Here is a 16,151-nt window from a genome sequence, read left to right on the forward strand (position 1 = left end):
AATATGAATGAGTGGTCCAATCAGATGAACATGCAATAAGCCAATTTGTAGTTACAATCTGGGTATGAGCAAACAAAAGGTCATTTTAAGGTATTTTTAAGGCCCTCACCGAGACAACTACGTGATGTTTGCTTTTTAATACACAAGCAAAACATTCTATGTTCTACAGGTAGATGTATTCCTTTGAAAAGGGGTAATCAAAAACTATTCAGAAAGACTTCAACTGTGGACAATTACAATTTAGAAATTTACCCTGGAGGACTGGGGTACATCCTAAGAGATCCTCAAAAGTTCCGTCTCAACCCTCTCTAAAAAGAATAATGTGGAGCCCGGCCTTGCGTCAATTGCCTTCTACAACACGAATTCGAAGATACAACAATCCTCAACACTCAATGCCATATATCATAAACTAACTGAAATCTTAACTTCAGTCCTTGAACAAGGACTATTCCTAACCCTTACTTTTAACCTAACCTAAAACCTAATCATAACCATAACACTAAGCCTCTATCATTGGTGAAATATATCCTAGAGCAATTGCCGCCGAAGAAATTAATGATGGAGGAAACAATGTTGGAGCGTCACTAGTTTTAAAACTTACCTGTGAGAGGGCCATCACCGTAGATCTCCATTCGAAGACTGATGTGGCCGAACCAGCTGACAGGCATCAAGCGAACATAACGGCAAATCTGGGACACAGGAAGAGTGTTGGTCACGATGGTGTTGCGGTCAACATTACCGGTGAAGATCTTCAAAGAAACAGGAAAATCAATCCATTTTTGAATAATTATGACACAATTAATTCTGCAGTTAATTGCAATCAAACCAAAGAGAATCTGATTTAGCATGCTGAATTAAGAAATATGTTTGCATCTACAGTGCCTATTTATTTGTTTCTTTTTGAATGTATTTTCTAATGACAACAATTTCAAAATTAAGAGACCTAGTAATAAAATAGAACAAAATGAAATGGATTGAACATTTTTAACTTGAAGTGCATTGCTTGCTGTAATATATTAACAAATATAAACAGTTCTTCAATCCTACCTAATAACTTTCTCCTCTTATACCTTGTGTATGCGGAATAGTAAATAGTAAACCAAACATGTTTGTCTGTTCTTGAGGTAACGATTGCACTTATTGTTGAAAGAAATTATCCTAATATCAAAATATTAAAATAGTTTTCAATGAGAAATCAAATGCCTTCAAAATTCTTCAAGAACAGAGTCAGGGTAATATTAACTAATGAATAATTAGAGAACAAACTTACCCTGTCAGCTCCGGGATTTGTAGAAATTCCCTGCACGGTGTGAAAGGTTGTGCCATCAGTACTACAAGCAAGCTTGTAGCTTGTAACCCACTGGCTTACATCTTCTCGCCCTTGAGTCGCAACTGAAATGACACGGTAAAGGTCCAAAAGATCCACCTTGTAGAAAGAAAAGAATGGGACGAAGAATTCTTGATGTTTATCCTCATATTCATCTAATTTGTCTATCTCCATGAGAAAACTTTTAACCAATGATCATGCACCTATCAATGAATTTACCTTGCTTTCATACAGTTTAGCTCATCAATTATGTAACTAGTGTAATCTTATAGTAGCTTTACCTAAAGAGAGGAGAAATAAATCTACCAACCCGTAAGTCACCTCCAAAATTGGCGGGAAAAAAAATTGTACGGTGTAAGTGACTTTTTCATTACTGACATGGTGGCAGCGGTGGGATATGAATCCATGGTATAGAAATGACTGGTGACTCATTTATTGCTGACATGGTGACAGCGGTGGGATATGAATCCATGGTATAGAAATGACTGGTGACTCTTTCATTAATGACCTGGTGGTAGCGGTGGGATATGAAAACATGGTATAGAAATGACTGGTGACTCTTTTATTGCTGACATGGTGACAGCGGTGGGATATGAATCCATGGTATAGAAATGACTGGTGACTTTTTCATTACTGACATAGTGGTAGCGGTGCAATTTGAACCAATGCCATAGAAATGACAGGTGGCTCTTATTACAGAATTATGGCAGTGTATGGATACAAATTAAATTATGGCCTAAAAATTGACTGTCGACCCTTTTCATTACTGATACGGTGGCAGCAGTGGGACACGAACCGATGCCATAGAAATAAGGGTTGTCTAAATGTTTCGTGTCTGAATTAAAAAACCTTTCGTACCTGGATCCACTGGTTGGCATCGTTTGTTCGTGCAGACCAGGCTCCACGCAGGTTACCGACTCGGGCCAGGTTAAGACGACCTCTCTTTGCACCATGGTCAGCATTATACTCACTGGAAGCTGTCAGACTTGAATCTGGGATGACATAACTCTCAAGGCCCAGAGGGTCAGGGTCATTCAAGTTGGCTTTAAGTTATTAAAAGCGTGACAATTTATAGCACAATGAAGGAAGTGGTGGTAAAATATGCAAATATGAATGAGTGGTCCAATCAGATGAACATGCAATAAGCCAATTTGAAGTTACAATCTGGGTATGAGCAAACAAAAGGTCATTTTAAGGTATTTTAAAGGCCCTCACCGAGACAACTACGTGATGTTTGCTTATTAATACATAAGCAAAACATTCTATGTTCAACAGGTAGATGTATTCCTTTGAAAAGGGGTAATCAAAGACTATTCAGAAAGACTTCAACTGTGGACAATTACAATTTAGAAATTTACCCCGGAGGACTGGGGTACATCCTAAGAGATCCTCAAAAGTTCCGTCTCAACCCTCTCTAAAAAGAATAATGTGGAGCCCGGCCTTGCGTCAATTGCCTTCTACAACACGAATTCGAAGATACAACAATCCTCAACACTCAATGCCATATATCATAAACTAACTGAAATCTTAACTTCAGTCCTTGAAGAAGGACTATTCCAAACCCTTACTTTTAACCTAACCTAAAACCTAATCATAACCATAACACTAAGCCTCTATCATTGGTGAAATATATCCTAGAGCAATTGCCGCCGAAGAAATTAATGATGGAGGAAACAATGTTGGAGCGTCACTAGTTTTAAAACTTACCTGTGAGAGGGCCTTCACCGTAGATCTCCATTCGAAGACTGATGTGGCCGAACCAGCTGACAGGCATCAAGCGAACATAACGGCAAATCTGGGGCACAGGAAGAGTGTTGGTCACGATGGTGTTGCGGTCAACATTACCGGTGAAGATCTTCAAAGAAAAAGGAAAATCAATCCATTTTTTGAATAATTATGACTCAATTGATTCTGCCATTAATTGCAATCAAACCAAAGAGAATCTGATTTAGCATGCTGAATTAAGAAATATGTTTGCATCTACAGTGCCTATTTATTTGTTTCTTTTTGAATTTATTTTCTAATGACAACAATTTCAAAATTAAGAGACCTAGTAATAAAATAGAACAAAATGAAATGGATTGAACATTTTTAACTTGAAGTGCATTGCTTGCTGTAATATATTAACAAATATAAACAGTTCTTCAATCCTACCTAATAACTTTCTCCTCTTATACTTTGTGTATGCGGAATAGTAAATGGTAAACCAAACATGTTTGTCTGTTCTTGAGGTAACGATTGTATTTATTGTTGAAAGAAATTATCCTAATATCAAAATATTAAAATAGTTTTCAATGAGAAATCAAATGCCTTCAAAATTCTTCAAGAACAGAGTTAGGGTAATATTAAAAAAATGAATAATTAGAGAACAAACTTACCCTGTCAGCTCCAGGATTTGTAGAAATGCCCTGCACGGTGTGAAAGGTCGTGCCATCAGTACTACAAGCAAGCTTGTAGCTTGTAACCCACTGGCTAACATCTTCTCGCCCTTGAGTCGCAACTGAAATGACACGGTAAAGGTCCAAAAGATCCACCTTGTAGAAAGAAAAGAATGGGACGAAGAATTATTGATGTTTATCCTCATATTCATCTAATTTGTCTATCTCCATGAGAAAACTTTTAACCAATGATCATGCACCTATCAATGAATTTACCTTGCTTTCATACAGTTCAGCTCATCAATTATGTAACTATGGCAATCTTATAGTAGCTTTACCTAAAGAGAGGAGAAATAAATCTACAAACCCGTAAGTCACCTCAAAAATTGGCGGGAAAAACAATTGTACGGTGTAAGTGACTTTTTCACTACTGACATGGTGGCAGCGGTGGGATATGAATCCATGGTATAGAAATGACTGGTGACTCTTTCATTAATGACCTGGTGGTAGCGGTGGGATACGAATACATGGTATAGAAATGACCGGTGACTCTTTTATTGCTGACATGGTGACAGCAGTGGGATATGAATCCATGGTATAGAAATGACTGGTGACTTTTTCATTACTGACATAGTGGTAGCGGTGCAATTTGAACCAATGCCATAGAAATGACAGGTGGCTCTTATTAAAGAATTATGGCAGTGTATAGATACAAATTAAATTATGGCCTAAAAATTGACTGTCGACCCTTTTCATTACTAATACGGTGGCAGCAGTGGGACACGAACCGATGCCATAGAAATAAGGGTTGTCTAAATGTTTCGTGTCTGAATTAAAAAACCTTTCGTACCTGGATCCACTGGTTGGCATCGTTTGTTCGTGCAGACCAGGCTCCACGCAGGTTACCGACTCGGGCCAGGTTAAGACGACCTCTCTTTGCACCATGGTCAGCATTATACTCACTGGAAGCTGTCAGACTTGAATCTGGGATGACATAACTCTCAAGGCCCAGAGGGTCAGGGTCATTCAAGTTGGCTGTAAATTATTAAAAGCGTGACAATTTATAGCACAATTTATGAAGTGGTGGTAAAATATGCAAATATGAATGAGTGGTCCAATCAGATGAACATGCAATAAGCCAATTTGAAGTTACAATCTGGGTATGAGCAAACAAAAGGTCATTTTAAGGTATTTTAAAGGCCCTCACCGAGACAACTACGTGATGTTTGCTTATTAATACATAAGCAAAACATTCTATGTTCAACAGGTAGATGTATTCCTTTGAAAAGGGGTAATCAAAGACTATTCAGAAAGACTTCAACTGTGGACAATTACAATTTAGAAATTTACCCCGGAGGACTGGGGTACATCCTAAGAGATCCTCAAAAGTTCCGTCTCAACCCTCTCTAAAAAGAATAATGTGGAGCCCGGCCTTGCGTCAATTGCCTTCTACAACACGAATTCGAAGATACAACAATCCTCAACACTCAATGCCATATATCATAAACTAACTGAAATCTTAACTTCAGTCCTTGAAGAAGGACTATTCCAAACCCTTACTTTTAACCTAACCTAAAACCTAATCATAACCATAACACTAAGCCTCTATCATTGGTGAAATATATCCTAGAGCAATTGCCGCCGAAGAAATTAATGATGGAGGAAACAATGTTGGAGCGTCACTAGTATTAAAACTTACCTGTGAGAGGGCCTTCACCGTAGATCTCCATTCGAAGACTGATGTGGCCGAACCAGCTGACAGGCATCAAGCGAACATAACGGCAAATCTGGGGCACAGGAAGAGTGTTGGTCACGATGGTGTTGCGGTCAACATTACCGGTGAAGATCTTCAAAGAAACAGGAAAAATCAATCCATTTTTTGAATAATTATGACTCAATTAATTCTGCAATTAATTGCAATCAAACCAAAGAGAATCTGATTTAGCATGCTGAATTAAGAAATATGTTTGCATCTACAGTGCCTATTTATTTGTTTCTTTTTGAATTTATTTTCTAATGACAACAATTTCAAAATTAAGAGACCTAGTAATAAAATAGAACAAAATGAAATGGATTGAACATTTTTAACTTGAAGTGCATTGCTTGCTGTAATATATTAACAAATATAAACAGTTCTTCAATCCTACCTAATAACTTTCTCCTCTTATACTTTGTGTATGCGGAATAGTAAATAGTAAACCAAACATGTTTGTCTGTTCTTGAGGTAACGATTGCATTTATTGTTGAAAGAAATTATCCTAATATCAAAATATTAAAATAGTTTTCAATGAGAAATCAAATGCCTTCAAAATTCTTCAAGAATAGAGTCAAGGTAATATTAAAAAATGAATAATTAGAGAACAAACTTACCCTGTCAGCTCCAGGATTTGTAGAAATGCCCTGCACGGTGTGAAAGGTCGCGCCATCAGTACTACAAGCAAGCTTGTAGCTTGTAACCCATTGGCTAACATCTTCTCGCCCTTGAGTCGCAACTGAAATGACACGGTAAAGGTCCAAAAGATCCACCTTGTAGAAAGAAAAGAATGGGACGAAGAATTCTCGATGTTTATCCTCATATTCATCTAATTTGTCTATCTCCATGAGAAAACTTTTAACCAATGATCATGCACCTATCAATGAATTTACCTTGCTTTCATACAGGTCAGCTCATCAATTATGTAACTAAGGCAATCTTATAGTAGCTTTACCTAAAGAGAGGAGAAATAAATCTACGAACCCGTAAGTCACCTCAAAAATTGGCGGGAAAAAAAATTGTACGGTGTAAGTGACTTTTTCATTACTGACATGGTGGCAGCGGTGGGATATGAATCCATGGTATAGAAATGACTGGTAACTCTTTCATTAATGACCTGGTGGTAGCGGTGGGTTACGAATACATGATAAAGAAATGACCGGTGACTCTTTTATTGCTGACATGGTGACAGCGGTGGGATATGAATCCATGGTATAGAAATGACTGGTGACTTTTTCATTACTGACATAGTGGTAGCGGTGCAATTTGAACCAATGCCATAGAAATGACAGGTGGCTCTTATTACAGAATTATGGCAGTGTATGGATACAAATTAAATAATGGCCTAAAAAATGACTGTCGACCCTTTTCATTACTGATACGGTGGCAGCAGTGGGACACGAACCGATGCCATAGAAATAAGGATTGTCTAAATGTTTCGTGTCTGAATTAAAAAAACTTTCGTACCTGGATCCACTGGTTGGCATCGTTTGTTCGTGCAGACCAGGCTCCACGCAGGTTACCGACTCGGGCCAGGTTAAGACGACCTCTCTTTGCACCATGGTCAGCATTATACTCACTGGAAGCTGTCAGACTTGAATCTGGGATGACATAACTCTCAAGGCCCAGAGGGTCAGGGTCATTCAAGTTGGCTTTAAGTTATTAAAAGCGTGACAATTTATAGCACAATGAAGGAAGTGGTGGTAAAATATGCAAATATGAATGAGTGGTCCAATCAGATGAACATGCAATAAGCCAATTTGAAGTTACAATCTGGGTATGAGCAAACAAAAGGTCATTTTAAGGTATTTTAAAGGCCCTCACCGAGACAACTACGTGATGTTTGCTTATTAATACATAAGCAAAACATTCTATGTTCAACAGGTAGATGTATTCCTTTGAAAAGGGGTAATCAAAGACTATTCAGAAAGACTTCAACTGTGGACAATTACAATTTAGAAATTTACCCCGGAGGACTGGGGTACATCCTAAGAGATCCTCAAAAGTTCCGTCTCAACCCTCTCTAAAAAGAATAATGTGGAGCCCGGCCTTGCGTCAATTGCCTTCTACAACACGAATTCGAAGATACAACAATCCTCAACACTCAATGCCATATATCATAAACTAACTGAAATCTTAACTTCAGTCCTTGAAGAAGGACTATTCCAAACCCTTACTTTTAACCTAACCTAAAACCTAATCATAACCATAACACTAAGCCTCTATCATTGGTGAAATATATCCTAGAGCAATTGCCGCCGAAGAAATTAATGATGGAGGAAACAATGTTGGAGCGTCACTAGTTTTAAAACTTACCTGTGAGAGGGCCTTCACCGTAGATCTCCATTCGAAGACTGATGTGGCCGAACCAGCTGACAGGCATCAAGCGAACATAACGGCAAATCTGGGGCACAGGAAGAGTGTTGGTCACGATGGTGTTGCGGTCAACATTACCGGTGAAGATCTTTAAAGAAACAGGAAAATCAATCCATTTTTGAATAATTATGACTCAATTGATTCTGCAGTTAATTGCAATCAAACCAAAGAGAATCTGATTTAGCATGCTGAATTAAGAAATATGTTTGCATCTACAGTGCCTATTTATTTGTTTCTTTTTGAATTTATTTTCTAATGACAATTTCAAAATTAAGAGACCTAGTAATAAAATAGAACAAAATGAAATGGATTGAACATTTTTAACTTGAAGTGCATTGCTTGCTGTAATATATTAACAAATATAAACAGTTCTTCAATCCTACCTAATAACTTTCTCCTCTTATACTTTGTGTATGCGGAATAGTAAATAGTAAACCAAACATGTTTGTCTGTTCTTGAGGTAACGATTGCATTTATTGTTGAAAGAAATTATCCTAATATCAAAATATTAAAATAGTTTTCAATGAGAAATCAAATGCCTTCAAAATTCTTCAAAAATAGAGTCCAGATAATTTTTTTTTTTTTTTCATATTTTTCCCTCCACAGGGATTTTATTGATTTTCATTTGAAACACATACAAAAATATATATTCAAGGTAATTTACATAATAACATAATTCAAATAAAATTGGCTTTTCAAGATACAAGTATTGTTGAGCTGTTGAGTTAACAGAAAACTAACAAATCAATAATTCATTTCTAACACTCATGGAAAGAAAAACAAATACAGAAAAAATATCATTTTAAGTAAACAAATTCCTGAATTGAAACCATTTTCTTGTGAATTTATTATTTCTACAATTCGAATTTGCAATATACTTTTCGTTTTTGAAGTAATTTATAATCGAAACTCTAATACTATCAAAGTCGGGCAATTGTTTCTTTATTTTGCAAGTATACACCATCTGTCGCACCACAATCAGTATACAATTCAATGCATAATTATTTGAACCTTTTAAACCAAATAATTTATCTTGTAATGAAAATGTTAATTTATTTCCAGTTCCAGTATTAATCCAGTGTTCTAACCTACCCCAAATATTTTTAACATGCGTACAATCACATAGCAGATGTATAACTGTTTCAATCTGTTCATTACAAAATGTACATTCTTTTCTTGGGATTAAATTCATTTTAAACAGTAGATCGTTCGTATATAATATGCGTTGCAAGACTTTAAACTGAAACCATCGTAAGCCCACATCAATGGTACAATTAAACCCAATAGAACAATGTGTTTCCCAACTCTTATCATTCAGGTCGAAAATGCATTTCCATTTAAGAAACTTTTACATAGTCCTTTTCTTCTCTTTAATAATATTGCATAGATATGTGAACATCCTTTAATACGTTTCATAACAAATGCCATTGTATCTGGGAAAAGAGGTTGTGGCACCTTGTTAAAAATAGTACAATTGTTAAACCCTTGTCTAATTGCATCGCATAATCCACGATAAAAAAGAAAATTTATTTGAATATTATACTTTTCTTGAAATTGTTCCAGAGAGAGAAAATCACCATTTGTGTCTAAAATATCGTTAACAAAACGAACTCCCTTTTGACACAATTTTTTATTATATATTGAGCTATTGCCTATTTTAATGTAATCATTATTCCATAAGGGTTGGCAAGAAATGTTATCATGATGCATGGACAAGAGCATACTATAAGCCATGAACATTTCTTTCCAAAAAAGGTTCTTTGTTTTACCTGCCAGTTCCCGAAAATAATTGTTTCCCATATATAATTTTAAATCTTGCCGTTCAGGTAAGAAAGATTGCAAAAGACAGAGGATATTGCTATCTATTGAGCCAATTACTAATCTCTTAATCCAGGAAATTTTTAATGATTGGCAATGTGTGTATATATCTATCATTTTAACCCCTCCGTCTGAGTAACTTTGTGACATTTGATTTCTACTTATTTTATCAGGTTTCTCCCCCCATATAAATCTATAAAAGTGAGCATTTATATCTTTCAAAAGATTTTCACCAGGATTAGGGAGGGACAAAAAAAGGTAGTTTAATTTGGATACCAACAATGACTTGACGACAGTGATTCTTCCAAGAACAGTTAAGTATCGTCTCAACCACGATGTCATTTGACTTTTTATTTCTTTAAATTTTTCATTATAATTGTGAATTATCAATTTGGGCAAATCCGTACAAAAGTCTATACCTAAATATCTGAAATAATCATCAAACACCCAATTTAGATTTCTATTCAAAAGAACACCATTTTTCTTGTTTTTAAATCCTCCAATCCAAATCGCATGTGTCTTCTGTATATTAACTTTTAAACCAGACATTGCATTGTATTGATCTAAAATGTTTAATGCACAGTTTAATTCCATTACTGACCCATTCAATGTTAGAAGAGTATCGTCTGCATATTGAATTATTTTAAGTTGTCTACCAGGTAAGCTCAAACCAACAATGGAATCGGAATTTCTAAACAAGAGACCTAGTATTTCGGCGCATGATAGAAAGATAAGAGCTGACATGGGATCTCCTTGACGACAACCTCGCTCTATTGAAAATCTTGGAGACAGGTGTCCATTGATTAATACACAGGATTGAGCATTTTCATAGAATACATTAACCCATTTTACAATAGAGGGACCAAACTTAAAAAAGTGCAATACTTTTCTAATAAAATCATGAGAAATAGAATCAAATGCTTTTTCAAAATCTATAAGCAGCAATAAACCAGGAATGTCATTGATATCAGTATACAATAATAAATCATATAACAAACGGATATTCTCTCCAATGAAGCGCCCTGACATAAAGCCTTTCTGGTTTTCATGTATAAGAAAAGGAAGTACGTTCTTTAATCTGTTTGCTATACAAGAGGAACCTAATTTATACACCACGTTCAATAAAGATATGGGTCTCCAATTTTTCAAATTATGTCTATCTTTTTTTCCTTTGGGAATTAAAGTGATGACTCCTAACTTCTGTGTATAGGACATTCCGGATGAATATGCAAAGTTCAAATATCTCACTAAAAATATGTGTAATTCTTTCCAAAAATGCTTGAAAAATTCGACGGTGTATCCATCTAGACCAGGTGATTTATTATTTTTCATATTTATAAGTGCTTGATGAACTTCATCGATGGAGAGTTCTCCTTCGAGCTTCTGTGACATTGAAGCGGTTAATTTACTTATATCTGGATCATTTAATATTGTATTTAAGTCTACATCAACAACAGGATTATTTTTATACAATTTAGAGTAGAATAATACAACTTCTGATATAATATCATCATGCGATGTTATCTCCTTGTTTTCAGTAGTGACCAATTTGCATATACGTTTATTCACAACATTTCTTTTTTCTAAATTCAAAAAATATTTTGATGGTTTCTCGCCATATTCCATCCATTTAATTTTTGACCTCATCTTTATTCCTTCCATTTTTTCTTTTCTTAGTGATTCTAACTGAACTTTCTTTTCATTTAATATGACTAAAGCTCTATTTTTGTCCGTTTTTGATATCAATGCCTTCTCCAAAGCTATAATTTCTTTCTCTAAATCATATTCTAAATTTACCAATCTTTTTTTCTTTCTGGCTGAGTATAAAATTGTTTCACCTCTAATTATGGTCAACAACGTATCAAAAAATAACTGATCATTTACAGTAAATTCATATTGTGTATCTTGTCCTTCTACCTCAATTCTATTTGCATTGTTATTATATGGGACAGAATAGGTCTCAATCGTTTGTTGAATGACATCTTTATTTTTTTCCACATAACTATCATCCCTTAACAACGAATTATTGAATTTCCAGTAACCTCGACCTACCATACAATGATTTAAATTCAAAGATAGCTTGACCAGGGAATGATCGGATCTGTATCCAGGTAAAATTTCTATTTTATTAACGAATGACAGTAGTTCAGTGGAGACCAAAAAATAATCCAATCTAGCCGCCTTAAAGGAGTAGGTTGCCGCCATGTAAACATTTTTTCCAGGACATGTAATTCTCTCCACGGGTCTATCAAATCTAAATCATTCTTCATTTGATCGACTTTTTTCTTGGCATTAGGATTATTAAGGCGAATATAATTATATGTATCTTTATCAAAATCTTGAACCAAGTTCCAATCTCCGCATAAAATTGTTAATGGATTATCAAAATCCAAAGCAAGTCTTTCAATATCTGCATAAAAACTAACACTATCGTGATTAGGACCATACAAGGATATTAATGTTATGTCATAGCTATATATCTGTAGGTCTAACGCAACAAAATTCCCTTATTTTGATCGCTCAATCTTATTTACATTAAATTGCACCCCTTCCCCAAACAAAATAGCAACACCTCTGGCATTTGACGCATTATGGCTGAAAAAACAATTATCTCCCCAAAATCGTTTTATAGAAGCTTCTTCCTCAGCTACAAAATGTGTATCTTGCAAGCAACATATTTGGAATTTTTTTTAACTAATGAATAATATTAACTAATGAATAATTAGAGAACAAACTTACCCTGTCAGCTCCAGGATTTGTAGAAATTCCCTGCACGGTGTGAAAGGTCGTGCCATCAGTACTACAAGCAAGCTTGTAGCTTGTAACCCACTGGCTTACATCTTCTCGCCCTTGAGTCGCAACTGAAATGACACGGTAAAGGTCCAAAAGATCCACCTTGTAGAAAGAAAAGAATGGGACGAAGAATTCTTGATGTTTATCCTCATATTCATCTAATTTGTCTATCTCCATGAGAAAACTTTTAACCAATGATCATGCACCTATCAATGAATTTACCTTGCTTTCATACAGTTTAGCTCATCAATTACGTAACTATTGTAATCTTATAGTAGCTATACCTAAAGAGAGGAGAAATAAATCTACAAACCCGTAAGTCACCTCAAAAATTGGCGGGAAAAAAAATTGTACGGTGTAAGTGACTTTTTCATTACTGACATGGTGGCAGCGGTGGGATATGAATCCATGGTATAGAAATGACTGGTGACTCTTTCATTAATGACCTGGTGGTAGCGGTGGGATATGAAAACATGGTATAGAAATGACTGGTGACTCTTTTATTGCTGAAATGGTGACAGCGGTGGGATATGAATCCATGGTATAGAAATGACTGGTGACTTTTTCATTACTGACATAGTGGTAGCGGTGCAATTTGAACCAATGCCATAGAAATGACAGGTGGCTCTTATTACAGAATTATGGCAGTGTATGGATACAAATTAAATTATGGCCTAAAAATTGACTGTCGACCCTTTTCATTACTGATACGGTGGCAGCAGTGGGACACGAACCGATGCCATAGAAATAAGGGTTGTCTAAATGTTTCGTGTCTGAATTAAAAAACCTTTCGTACCTGGATCCACTGGTTGGCATCGTTTGTTCGTGCAGACCAGGCTCCACGCAGGTTACCGACTCGGGCCAGGTTAAGACGACCTCTCTTTGCACCATGGTCAGCATTATACTCACTGGAAGCTGTCAGACTTGAATCTGGGATGACATAACTCTCAAGGCCCAGAGGGTCAGGGTCATTCAAGTTGGCTGTAAGTTATTAAAAGCGTGACAATTTATAGCACAATTAAAGAAGTGGTGGTCAAATATGCAAATATGAATGAGTGGTCCAATCAGATGAACATGCAATAAGCCAATTTGAAGTTACAATCTGGGTATGAGCAAACAAAAGGTCATTTTAAGGTATCTTTAAGGCCCTCACCGAGACAACTACGTGACGTTTGCTTATTAATACACAAGCAAAACATTCTATGTTCTACAGGTAGATGTATTCCTTTGAAAAGGGGTAATCAAAAACTATTCAGAAAGACTTCAACTGTGGACAATTACAATTTAGAAATTTACCCCGGAGGACTGGGGTACATCCTAAGAGATCCTCAAAAGTTCCGTCTCAACCCTCTCTAAAAAGAATAATGTGGAGCCCGGCCTTGCGTCAATTGCCTTCTACAACACGAATTCGAAGATACAACAATCCTCAACACTCAATGCCATATATCATAAACTAACTGAAATCTTAACTTCAGTCCTTGAACAAGGACTATTCCTAACCCTTACTTTTAACCTAACCTAAAACCTAATCATAACCATAACACTAAGCCTCTATCATTGGTGAAATATATCCCAGAGCAATTGCCGCCGAAGAAATTAATGATGGAGGAAACAATGTTGGAGCGTCACTAGTTTTAAAACTTACCTGTGAGAGGTCCTTCACCGTAGATCTCCATTCGAAGACTGATGTGGCCGAACCAGCTGACAGGCATCAAGCGAACATAACGGCAAATCTGGGGCACAGGAAGAGTGTTGGTCACGATGGTGTTGCGGTCAACATTACCGGTAAAGATCTTCAAAGAAACAGGAAAATCAATCCATTTTTGAATAATTATGACTCAAGTGATTCTGCAGTTTATTGCAATCAAACCAAAGAGAATCTGATTTAGCATGCTGAATTAAGAAATATGTTTGCATCTACAGTGCCTATTTATTTGTTTCTTTTTGAATTTATTTTCTAATGACAACAATTTCAAAATTAAGAGACCTAGTAATAAAATAGAACAAAATGAAATGGATTGAACATTTTTAACTTGAAGTGCATTGCTTGCTGTAATATATTAACAAATATAAACAGTTCTTCAATCCTACCTAATAACTTTCTCCTCTTATACTTTGTGTATGCGGAATAGTAAATAGTAAACCAAACATGTTTGTCTGTTCTTGAGGTAACGATTGCATTTATTGTTGAAAGAAATTATCCTAATATCAAAATATTAAAATAGTTTTCAATGAGAAATCAAATGCCTTCAAAATTCTTCAAAAATAGAGTCCAGATAATATTAACTAATGAATAATTAGAGAACAAACTTACCCTGTCAGCTCCAGGATTTGTAGAAATTCCCTGCACGGTGTGAAAGGTCGTGCCATCAGTACTACAAGCAAGCTTGTAGCTTGTAACCCACTGGCTTACATCTTCTCGCCCTTGAGTCGCAACTGAAATGACACGGTAAAGGTCCAAAAGATCCACCTTGTAGAAAGAAAAGAATGGGACGAAGAATTCTTGATGTTTATCCTCATATTCATCTAATTTGTCTATCTCCATGAGAAAACTTTTAACCAATGATCATGCACCTATCAATGAATTTACCTTGCTTTCATACAGTTTAGCTCATCAATTATGTAACTAGTGTAATCTTATAGTAGCTTTACCTAAAGAGAGGAGAAATAAATCTACAAACCCGTAAGTCACCTCAAAAATTGGCGGGAAAAAAATTGTACGGTGTAAGTGACTTTTTCATTACTGACATGGTGGCAGCGGTGGGATATGAATCCATGGTATAGAAATGACTGGTGACTCATTTATTGCTGACATGGTGACAGCGGTGGGATATGAATCCATGGTATAGAAATGACTGGTGACTCTTTCATTAATGACCTGGTGGTAGCGGTGGGATATGAAAACATGGTATAGAAATGACTGGTGACTCTTTTATTGCTGACATAGTGACAGCGGTGGGATATGAATCCATGGTATAGAAATGACTGGTGACTTTTTCATTACTGACATAGTGGTAGCGGTCAATTTGAACCAATGCCATAGAAATTACAGGTGGCTCTTATTACAGAATTATGGCAGTGTATGGATACAAATTAAATTATGGCCTAACAATTGGTTGTCGACCCTTTTCATTACTGATACGGTGGCAGCAGTGGGACACGAACCGATGCCATAGAAATAAGGGTTGTCTAAATGTTTCGTGTCTGAATTAAAAAACCTTTCGTACCTGGATCCACTGGTTGGCATCGTTTGTTCGTGCAGACCAGGCTCCACGCAGGTTACCGACTCGGGCCAGGTTAAGACGACCTCTCTTTGCACCATGGTCAGCATTATACTCACTGGAAGCTGTCAGACTTGAATCTGGGATGACATAACTCTCAAGGCCCAGAGGGTCAGGGTCATTCAAGTTGGCTGTAAATTATTAAAAGCGTGACAATTTATAGCACAATTTAGGAAGTGGTGGTAAAATATGCAAATATGAATGAGTGGTCCAATCAGATGAACATGCAATAAGCCAATTTTTAGTTACAATCTGGGTATGAGCAAACAAAAGGTCATTTTAAGGTAATTTTAAGGCCCTCACCGAGACAACTACGTGATGTTTGCTTATTAATACACAAACAAAACATTCTATGTTCCACAGGTAGATGTATTCCTTCGAAAAGGGGTAATCAAAAACTATTCGGAAAGACTTCAACTGTGGAC

At 36.2% G+C, this 16,151-nt stretch overlaps 1 protein-coding gene across 1 annotated transcript; it reads right to left on the reverse strand.

Moving 5' to 3' along the window:
- Positions 1–20: 20 nt before the first annotated feature.
- On the reverse strand, positions 21–14,157 carry LOC105436810. The gene is made up of 14 exons (XM_030986092.1): positions 14,091–14,157; positions 13,242–13,432; positions 12,392–12,547; positions 7,775–7,922; positions 6,926–7,110; positions 6,076–6,231; positions 5,405–5,552; positions 4,556–4,740; positions 3,706–3,861; positions 3,035–3,182; positions 2,186–2,370; positions 1,271–1,426; positions 602–749; positions 21–58 (listed from the first exon to the last, which is right to left on the reverse strand). Exons 1-14 carry the CDS (start codon positions 14,155–14,157, stop codon positions 21–23), a joined length of 2,067 nt encoding a protein of 688 aa, XP_030841952.1.
- Between the last annotated feature and the right edge of the window lie 1,994 nt (positions 14,158–16,151).

Source organism: Strongylocentrotus purpuratus, unplaced genomic scaffold (genome assembly GCF_000002235.5).
Source record: "Strongylocentrotus purpuratus isolate Spur 01 unplaced genomic scaffold, Spur_5.0 spur5_scaffold_15, whole genome shotgun sequence".
NCBI lineage: Eukaryota > Metazoa > Echinodermata > Echinoidea > Camarodonta > Strongylocentrotidae > Strongylocentrotus > Strongylocentrotus purpuratus.

Excerpts from the sequence above, each read along its gene's own strand:
- LOC105436810 (XM_030986092.1), bottom strand. The coding sequence starts at position 14,157 with ATGCCTGTCAGCTGGTTCGGCCACATCAGTCTTCGAATGGAGATCTAC. Across the intron at positions 7,923-12,391 it reads CAAATCCTGGAGCTGACAGG|ATCTTCACCGGTAATGTTGA; the intron begins GTAAGTTTGTTC and ends GTTTCTTTAAAG. Across the intron at positions 2,371-3,034 it reads CGGTGAAGGCCCTCTCACAG|CCAACTTGAATGACCCTGAC; the intron begins GTAAGTTTTAAA and ends AATAACTTAAAG.